This window comes from Chenopodium album, chromosome 10, assembly GCF_948465745.1.
Source record: "Chenopodium album chromosome 10, dcCheAlbu1.1, whole genome shotgun sequence".
Taxonomy (NCBI): domain Eukaryota; kingdom Viridiplantae; phylum Streptophyta; class Magnoliopsida; order Caryophyllales; family Amaranthaceae; genus Chenopodium; species Chenopodium album.
In genome coordinates, this window is record NC_137843.1 from 56,049,127 (window position 1) to 56,059,884 (window position 10,758).

Genomic DNA, 10,758 nt, shown 5'->3' on the forward strand with positions numbered 1-10,758 from the left:
ATTAAATCAATCGATAGGAAATTAATCAAGCTTTGACAATCAGCAACAATGAATTACCCCTTCATATTATTTATGGATCCCCATAAACCCTAGAAAGAAAACTACTCAGACATAATCGAACATAAACTAAACAAAGCAATTAAACAAGTCATGATGGAAGAAATAAAATAAATAGCTGAGATTAAAGGAGAAGAAATCGTTACCAAAGTTGAAGGAAACAAGAGATGGAATTAAACAAAGAGTTGCAGAGAGAGAAAATAATACTAGAGTTTAAGAGGAGAGAGAGAGAGAGAAAAGTTAGAGAGAGTAAGGGAAGGGAGAAAAAAGAATACTAAACTTGCTTAACAAAAGCGTATTTAAAACTAAGCTCGAGAATCCTAAATTAAAACAACTTAAACGATGCTTAAACTTCTCCTCAGAAACACGCGCCCGATCGGGCGAGGCACCGCCCGATCGGGCCCGCCTTTTTTTCCTTCGTGATCTTCTCTTCTCGCGCCCGATCGGGCGCGCCATCGGGCAGAGACCCTTCGGGCTACTTGGACTCCTTGTTTAGGCTTGTAACTCGGCCCAAACCAAATATCCTCCTTAGGGCTTTAATCATTCGGTCCAATGCCTCATCTTCTCATAAGTCGAGCCCTTAATCACCAGTTCGATGACTCTAACCGATCTTGGGCTATGAAAGATGGTCGTGCTCCTCCAATGCTCGTAGCCGCTTCATAAAATCCCGGGAAAATGCTTCAAGAGTGCAATTCCCTATAAAACTCAACCAAAACTACGAAAACACTAGAAAACACATATTAGTAATAAAAGTGGCTCTAAAGAGCCAAAAACACTACCAATTATGACCAAGGGATGGGGTTAAAATACTATATAAATTGGACACATCACCCTCACACACTTACAGGCCAATAGGAACACCCATAAAACCTCTTCCCCTTTGTTGGACCGTCATAGCGAACAGACCTCAACGGCGCAATCTCGTTGTGGTAGCACACCAATTTTGTAGGGGAAGAATTTCCCTTAGACCTAGACCTAGAGGAACCAGAGCCAACAGATAGATGACTTGCCATTTTTTTGGAGAGAGAACAAAGAACTAAACTTGCACAAAAATGGAAATGAAGATGGAATGAAAAAAAATTGAGGGGGAAGGGGGAGGGCAGAGCTTTTAAGGAGATGGGAAAGGGAGAAGAACAAAGGAATTAATGCCCAACTTAACTTCCTCCTGCAACGATAATAAATAAGGAGGGAAGAAATCGGATACATTAAGCAAAATATAAAGTTTACCTGTTTTAATAGGTCATGGATCTGTTAGAGAAGGCGAGGTGCAAAGGTTGGATTTATTTGAGAGTAATGGAAGGTTGGATTTTTAAGGGAAGACCGCGTAAAGGTTGGATTTTTAGTTTTCATTTTTCCAAAATAAAAATATAGGAAAATTTGACATTTGCTACCAGCGAAAAAACCTTGTGTCACATTTACTACTTGTTTAATATTTTATTTTATTTTACTACCTTTAAAAGTTACAACAGATAGATTTACTACCACTTAACAGAATCCGTTATGATTCCGTTAAGTGGGGCTCATTAAATAATGATTTAATTTATTAAAAAAAAGAAAAAACTTTAAAAAAAAAATATCAGCCACCTCCCGTCAATCGTCCCTCCCCTCCGTGCCAGCTGCCGGCGCCCAAATGATCTCCCGGCGTCGGTGACCCTACCCCCTCCCCTTTCCCACGTTGATTGGAAAAAAAAGGGGGAAAATGCAAAAAAAGTTCAGTGGTAATTGCATCAGTAGAATGAGAAACAAAGTGAAGGTTTGAAGATGAAGGACTTGGAATTGAGAAGAAGGTAAGCAGCAGTAGCAACAGCAGGCCGACGGATGAATTGAAGGTTGATTTTGTCGATTTCGAACTCATTGAAGGTTGATTCCCCTTAAGATGTAGACATAATCCACTTTTTCGAGCTCGGTTCGTACAATTAAAGTGTAACAAAATATTGATTGCAAGAGGATTAAGGGATGAATTGAAGGTTGATTCCGGCGTTTTCGAACTCGGTTCATAGCACTAAAGCATCAAAAATGTATCGAAGAGCCATTGAAGTGATTTGATTGAAGATTTTGATTTAGGGTTCTTGAAAAGGGGGGAAATTTTTCAATTGCAGCGACATGTAATTGGAGACGGAGTCCAAGCATTCATCTTGTATCAGTGGGGGCAGCCGAGAGTGGGAAAGGGGAGGGGAATGGGGTCGCCGGCGCGGAAGCCAACAAGGGGAAGGAGGAGCGCATGGTTGGTGCGTTGAGGGGTGTGTGAAGGTGGAGTTTGGTGCTTGCAGCTGGCAAGAGGGGAGGGGGCTGGTAGTGAGGGTGGTTGGAAGGGGGCTGGAAGGAGGGTGGCTGGAAGGAGAGTGGCTGCAGTGAAGGTGGTTAGACGGTGGTTGTGCCCCACTAACAGCAACATTAACCGAAATCGTTATCTGATAGTGAATTATGTATTTTTGGTATTTGAGTGGTAGTAAAGTAAAATAAAATATTAAATAGGTAGCAAATATGACACAAGTTCTTTCGCGGGTACCAAGTGTCAATTTTTCCAAAAACATATTACACTTTTCGAAAATTCTACAGTAAATGACATGTAGCGCTATGTACCACTAAAGTAATATACCGCTATGTACCACTAATTTTATTTATTAAATATACTATTTAATATTTGTATTTTTAAACAAATCTCAAATCTAGCCAAGTTGGTTAAGTGTTTCCAATTTTCACTTGAAGGTACCATGATCGATTCTTTTTCCAACACCCAATTTTTTTTTTTCAATTATAGTGCTTATCATTTAAAAAGTATATTTTACATACTCGTACTATTTAATTTGAACACCAACGCTCTTAGGCCTTAGCATTTTTTTAGATTCTTTTTTCCCTTCTCTTATTTTCCAAAATATGATAAATTATTATTCTCGTTTCAATAATTGTCTTAATTATTGTGACATGTACTATTCAAAGAGAGATTTAATTCTCACAAAATATGATAAATGATTATTTAATAATGGGATGGAGAGAATATTTATACAAGTTTCTTGTCTATTCTTTTTAAGGAAACATGATAAACAAAAAATGAGATCTATTAGTTTAAGCCATTAAGTAATCTTGACTAGATAGGATGCTTAAAGGATCATAATATTTATTTTGCCCCAACCAATTTATGCGTAGTGCTGTAATTATATCTTATGTAGTACTTGAACCTACATCCATGTACAAATGTACATTGATCTACCATTTGAGCCAATAAGCTTTCAAATTCCAAATAAGCTATTCAATAGAAAATACTACAATATGATTTTAAGAGTACAAAATTAAATCCCCATACGATATGAAATTAATAAGCTAGTACAAACCATGTCACTTACATAATAGTAAACACTTGATTTGGAAACACGACACTTACGTTCACACCCCAAAGCTTTTGAATAATTATTACCTATGATAATCATATATCACTTGATTATTTGAAGTGATCTATCATTATAGATGACAACACTTTTTTCAGATTTTGATCTTAAGAGTTTCTAATATCCGTATAAGACAAGTGAGCTTCAAAACTTAGGAAAAATCAAAGAGAAGCAATAAGAGATACTACGTATATCATACTTGGTATACTGTACAATAATCGTAGAGTTACAAGTTTGCAACAGCACTCTAGCCACTAGGTATTTCTAGAAATTAGCAATTAGCAAGGGTGTTTTAGAAATTAGAAATTAGAAATTAGCAAGGGTGTTTCTTTTGAAAAGCAAAAAATCCAACAATGCTATAAATAATCGCTTCGTATTTGACAATTTTTAATAGAAGCAACAGAGCAAGTGAGCAACTCTGATCCCTTCTGAAGATAGCTCATGCCTCTCGATCAAGAATCACATTCATCTCATCTGTCATCTGCCGTTCCGCAGCCACAAATGCCTCGTCAAATTCCATCGGATTATCGGAAGAGATAAGATCAGTAAAAAAAATTAGAGATACAACCCGCTGCACTTCATTTCTATAATCACACCAATTAATTTATTCAATTTTAATTTTCGTTGGTACAAAAATAATTAAACGAAATATGATTCATTCAATGTTTGAAATATTAATCACCAACTCAATAAAGGTGAATTGTTGATTCAATATTAGAAACACTAATTAGGGTTTTAGTCTTTTAGATCAGTGAGGGGGATTTAAAATTAACAAAAATCAAATTAGTTACCTCAATTGAATCTTCAATGATATATATTGAGTGATTATGTTCCTTTCGATTATAATTTGCTTCCAGCTACAATGGGGAAAAGGGATGCGAAAGAATTGAATTTTTTTTTTTGGAATTAAATTTTAATTTTTAATATATATATATATATATATAATTTAGTAGTACATAGCATTACATATCGTTTGCAGTACATATTAATGTATGTCATGTATTGTAGACTCTCTCTACACTTTTACATTCCTCAAGCTCCAATTCTCCAAACTTTAAAACTTCAATCGAAGACTCCCAAAAATCACAAAACCTAAAAACTTGAGCTTGACTGTAGTAGGATAAAAATGGCTTCCAGCGGTGGCGGAGGAGCAGGCGGTCCATCATCGCCGTCACCAAAAATACTGTTAGCAAAGCCTGGTCTTGTCGCCGGAAGTCCTTCGGCTGCCGGAAAATTCATCCGAGGCGCCGCCGGAGAAGACGATGCATCTTTATCAGCAGCTTCAATTCGGTCTCGTCTTCCTCCTGTTGGCTCCCTTAATCTCCTCTCCGATTCATGGGACTTCCACTTTGATCGTTTTCTTCCTGTATGATTAATCATTCTTCCTCTTCTCTTTTTTTGTTGATTATTTTGGAATTAAATTTGTGAAAGATTGAATCTTTTTTATGGGTATTGCAGTTTTTGACTGATAATACTGATTTTACTGTTATTGGAGTAATTGGGTCTCCTGGGGTTGGAAAATCGACTATTATGAATGAGATTTATGGGTTTGATCCTACTTCTCCTGGTAATTTTTGTCATATCAATTATATTTAACTTTTGTAGGATTATTGATTGTTTATTTAAGTGAAGAAATTGAGGGAAAAGATGTTAATTTTCATTTCGATTATTGTAAATCAGTCTTATTATTGAGAAGTGATGTAAATGGGTTAATGTTGTAGTATATAGTGTGATCAAAGGGTGGTTGATTATTATTGTAGGAATGTTACCTCCGTTTGCAATTCAATCCGAGGAAACTCGAGCGAATGCTAGGCATTGTACTACTGGTATTGAACCTCGGATTTCTTCGGAACGTTTGATACTACTTGATACTCAGGTTTATTTCTTTTTCGGATTGCTATATTTTATTTATGACATTGGTTTATGATTGTGTTAATCATGAGAATAAGACTCTAGGCTTACTCAGTTACTCTATACTTGCTAGAAATTGGTAATTATAACAGTTGCGAAATCTTGTGCCAAAGGAGGAATTAGGAGTCATGTGATTCTTTTTGTTTCCTCATTTTCTAACCTATCTATTTTCTCATGTTGTTTCTGTAACAAAGCGTTTCTATAATCCTTTTACTTCAGCAACAGATAGAGAGTTGTAATATCCCTTAATTATACTTATAAACTGGTTATTCAAATTGCACAGGTCTCACCATTGATAATTCTGTTTTGTATTTGACTACTACTTGCTCTTGCAGCCTGTGTTTAGTCCGTCAGTTTTGGCTGAGATGACGAGACCAGATGGCTCATCCACAGTCCCTGTTTTAGGAGGTGAAACTTTATCTTCTGAATTGGCACATGAACTTCTATGCATCCAGGTTAGCACAAATTGAAAATAGCTTTTTGTCCAAATGTTATTTACTCTAAGATTCAGTTACTTGATTTTAGTTCTTGCAATCAGCGCTTATGGCCTCTGTGGTAATCGAAGGATCTTAGTTGTCCAATCTGCAAAAGAGTTCTTGTTCTAAACTTGTTCTTTATGGTTTCTGCAAGGAATCTTTCTAGCTTGGTGTGCTACTTTCTTCTGTTTGTCATGTTTTGCTGGTGGTATCAGAAGGTGCTCATGAAGCTAACATGTGGCGCTTAATGTCAACGGTAATTTTTTACTGTATAAATATATTTTCTCATTATGCATTGTTGCGCTGGCTCCCTTCTAGCGTCATTTATTGGAAAACTGCTGTTCGTTGCTTTGATAAATAGTTATCTAGGATGCTTACCATACATCCTTAGCAGCTGACACCACCACCACCACCACCACCACCACTTTGCTATTTACCTCCCTAAGTTTGTTGTACAATTTACTTTTGTAAACTTTCTAAGTAGTGCTTCTACTCTACTTTGGCTGGTGGTGATGTGTTGTTAATATATATGTGTACACTTTTGTCAGCCAATCCTTATGCATTTGATTTTGGAGGTTTTGCATCGGGTAATTTGAAGACTGTAGAACTGATGATTTCAGTAATCTCTTTTTTTTCTGGAATGAGTTCAGAAATCTTGGCTTTTCAGTAATTTAGACTTTACTCTAGGTTGCAATATACTAGTATATGAATTGAAGTTTTTGTGGTTTCTCAGGTGGACTTGTTGAAACATGGCTTACCTGATCCTTCGTCAGTAACATCACACTTGCAAAGCTCAAGCTCAGGCACGGATAAGGATAATAAGGACAAGTTTTTAGAAGGCGGAGAAGAATACATGGCAACTCCTGTTTTCATACATACCAAGTTAGTTATTCTCATTGGATATGATGATGGGATAACAATCGTTAACCAGATAATGAATATAGTAAAAGGAAAAAAATCATAAAAAGGCCTTGAAGAAATCTTTAAGTAGAGAAGTGTACAGCTTTTTTTGTATCTTAAAGTTCTTCATGCAGCCTTTCCTTTGCTTGTGCAGATAGCTTCAAGCAAGTTTACTTAATACTCTATTAATTTACAGACACACACACACACACACATACACGGAGTTGGGTATTAAAACATTGAAATCTGACTGGGAAGACTATATTTTCATTTAATGCAGACTGCGAGATGAGGATGTTTCACCACAGACTTGTGAGAAGATGAAGAAGGTTCTTGGGCAATACTTTCATTCGTCTTCTTTCACAAGACCAACAGTGGATGATCATATGCCTATCCCAAAATCTTACCATTCTCAGGACACCAATGTTGACCATAAACTGTTGGACTTGTTCTTGGTGCCTAGAAGAAAAGATAATCCATTGGAACTTCGCTATGAAAGCTGTGATTCAATGCTGTGGAGAATTCGGGATCACATATTGTCTATGGCCCGTCCCTCTTTTGCAAGAACTGTATCTGAACGAGACTGGCTGAAAAACACTGCAAAGATATGGGAGTTGGTGAAGAATTCTCCCACCATTACAGACTATTGCAGAACTCTTCAAAACTCAGGTTTATTTAGGAGATAGCTCTTTTACTTTATTGGTTGATTTGTTAGTTATCAGGGATTTGGCGATAGAGATGTAGGGAATTGGTCTTGGAGACGTTTGTGGAGATTTAGATTGTAACTTGATAGATTGGTAGTTGCTTGTTCAATTGTAGTTAAACACTTCCATTTGTCTCCATTGTCCATTCTTACTAGACATAGCAAACTAGAAATTTAGTACTTCAGGACCAGGGAGTCATGGTGATAGTTTAAGGACCTGTCAGTACATAATTCAGTAATTTGCCTTTGGACTTGTAATTCGTAGCAATTAGAGAATATTTCAATGATTTTGTAATGTTCGTTTTCCTCACTAAGATATAATGATTTGTTATCATTTTCATAATTATCAGATGATTGATTATTTGTGATGATATTAGAACTCTCATCAACAATATATAATCACACTATTCTACTTTTTCATAAACTCCCCCTCAGTTAAATATCATACTTCCTTCGTTCTTTTTTACTTGACCCATTTCTTTTGTCGCGCTTGTCAATGCAAAATTTCAATAATCAATAACTTTGATTCTCCATAAATAAAAATTATATATTATGATAGTACTTATTGAGATGAATTTAAAAAGATCTCACATAAATATATTTTTCCTTACATATTATTCACAAAAGACGGTCAAAGGAGGGGTGATGAATAGTGTGAAAGTCAAAGCAGGTCAAGTAAAAAAGAACGGAGAACGGAGGAAGTATACTCAAAGCACAAGGGCAGGAGACAGTATAGCATAGGATCAGTGATGGAATGGCCAAGAGTCCGAACTATATCAAGTATTTTTTGGAGCAATTTTTCACTTAACAATAACATCAAAAATAAGCTTTTAACATTTTAAGGCAAAAAAAAAAGAGGGCATCTCTTGTGTACATTAATACTAAAATGCTTAAAAAAATTTGCAATCTACATTTTTCTCAGCAAGACATTCTCCTAATCTGAAAGCTTACAAACAGGAGTAAAAATTGAAGAGATTACAAGTGAAATGAGTACTGCCATAAATTTTTTAATCTAAACAAAATTTGTAATGAACAATGCCCAAGAGAGACTAGTTGGTAAGAACTTTTCAGCAAGGCAGAATTGAGCTGCATTCTTTCTGAAATTTGAATACTTATTCTACCATGGCATCAGCACGAGCAGCTTCAGCAGCAGGTTTAGAAGATTCACTTTGGCCTTTACCTGTATGATTTATTCAAACATTAATATAAAAACTGATGAAGCTTATGTTGCGGTAATGTGGTCACTTGGATCGAGGGAAGGGGGATCCAATTGATTCAAGGATTACCTTTGTGCTTTTTCTGTTTGTGTTTAAGCTTTACACTCTTCTTTAAGTGAAACTTGGCAGGAGTCGTCTTAGATTCTGCAGGTTCTGGATTTCGTTCGCAACAGTTACAAGTTAGTTCAAGCAAGAGTAGAGAGTAGCAGCATAATCACTTGTGTCCATCACTCCAACATCATACTAGAACAAAGGATCATGCAGTATAAGCTGGCAATCAACAAGTTAAAAAGTTTCAATTGCAGTCTGGATGCAAGGAAACTATCTTCACCCTTCATTTCCATTAAAACAACCATGTTGCCTTTTGTCATTCACAAAAGCAAGTTCAGTACTTTCAGTAATAATCTACGGAGTAATACACAATTATGCTACCAGCAAACCAGTTAAAAACAGAGATAATGACAGCCACATATAAGCAAAAAAAATTAGATATGCTACTCGGCTACTGAGCATCCAAAAAGAGCTGAACTTCACCTATGTAAACCAAATTCCGGGATAAAATTCCAAGAGTATCCAGCAATTCAACCAACAAAAACTTTACTCTTTACGGGATGTATCAGCACCTTAACATGTTAGGAGATATTACTATGATTAGAATTACACCACACTAAACCGCCTACGCCAACAAACCATGATACAACAATGTACTAAAATATTCACTCTCTAATCTCTCACATAGTGAGCGAACCTTTCAAAAACATTCTTCAGCAGAACATTCCTGTAATAACTACACAACGGCAGACGGATTCTTCACCATAAAGTACATAAATATTGATAATATCATAACATGAGGTACAATTCACAAACAACCATTACATACTATTCTCAAGCTTCTAATCAACACTCTACAAAGTACAAACATAACAACACACATTTCTTCCAGTATTAAACCCAGAAATTCAAGCAAAAACCCTTTAAATCAATTAATCAGAACCCTAAAACTACAGTTAACAACAAAACCCACAATCAAAAACTCAAATTAAGCAACAAGGAGAGAGAAAGAGAGAGACTTACCATCAACGGGAGCCATATCAACATCACCCAGAATAATAAGACCCTTTTCTACAGCCTCCCTTTGTTCCTAATTTTTTTGGGGAAAATCATCAATTCAATCAATTAATCCCTAATATGAAAATCAAAAACAACAACAAATCAAAAAAAATTCAAAGAAATTGAAATAAAATTAATACCCGACGCCATTTTTTGAGGTTCTTTCGTTTGCGCTTGCCAGAAACAGAATGAAGTTGGGTTTGGCGTTTAAGCTTCTTGGTGTAAGGATCTCCATGAGCAGCCCTCTTATTCTGGGAAATTAAAGTTCTTCTTTTCTTCTGTACTTCGTTAAATTTCGCCATTGTTTTTGTTTTCTCTCTGTAAAACCCTAATTTTAATGGCGGAACTTTACTCTTTCAGCCGTCTATCACTCGACGGCTCTGCGACACCGTGTTGTGTTATAGCGAGCACTCCAGCATTTATAGGTTACTTTTTTTTTCCCTTTTTTTACACGTAGTTATTTTTATATTTTTATACTTGTATACTACTAGTACATTTACTTTGTATGATACGAAGTATTTGATACATTCACTACAATCTCGTAAAGATGGCTCTAGGCCATGCCTCGTGTCAGGCCGACGTATTTTGGGGTTAGTTAGGCATGACTTATAAATTACGTGTTGTGTCATGATGGACCGAAATTTTCAAAAATTTGGCATGTGTACGACTCAAGCCCACGTGTCATCGTGTCGAGTCGTGCTTGCGTGCCTAAACAAAATTTCATTGATTTTAGCGTGATTTGTCGTGCTAGGACTGCTCTGCCTTATCGTACTTCTCCCAAATAAAGGCGACCCATGGCTTGACACGCACAGTAACGTGTCATGTTGGGCCTACGTCGTGCCCGTGCCATAGATGGCCCGACTAGTGCTATCTTTACAATTTTGTGATACATTCAATACAATCTCGAGTGTTTTAGCACGAGGTTCTAGAATCTTCAAATTTGGTTCGTTTCGTGTATAATATAGCCTTCAAATTTGATATATGAAAAACATTTTTGG

General features: G+C 36.3%; 2 protein-coding genes across 2 annotated transcripts; one reads left to right on the plus strand and one right to left on the minus strand.

Moving 5' to 3' along the window:
• The first annotated feature begins 4,432 nt into the window (after positions 1–4,432).
• LOC145564217 (uncharacterized) lies at positions 4,433–7,776 on the plus strand. The gene is made up of 7 exons (XM_081624548.1): positions 4,433–4,809; positions 4,902–5,010; positions 5,204–5,319; positions 5,690–5,809; positions 5,997–6,086; positions 6,564–6,712; positions 7,011–7,776. The coding sequence occupies exons 1-7, from the start codon at positions 4,570–4,572 to the stop codon at positions 7,414–7,416; spliced, it is 1,230 nt and encodes a 409-aa protein (XP_081480674.1). The 5' UTR covers positions 4,433–4,569; the 3' UTR covers positions 7,417–7,776.
• Positions 7,777–8,279: 503 nt separating this feature from the next.
• On the minus strand, positions 8,280–10,149 carry LOC145564219 (uncharacterized). Its single transcript, XM_081624549.1, has 4 exons — positions 9,901–10,149; positions 9,725–9,791; positions 8,720–8,803; positions 8,280–8,613 (listed from the first exon to the last, which is right to left on the minus strand). Exons 1-4 carry the CDS (start codon positions 10,060–10,062, stop codon positions 8,546–8,548), a joined length of 381 nt encoding a protein of 126 aa, XP_081480675.1. The 5' UTR covers positions 10,063–10,149; the 3' UTR covers positions 8,280–8,545.
• Between the last annotated feature and the right edge of the window lie 609 nt (positions 10,150–10,758).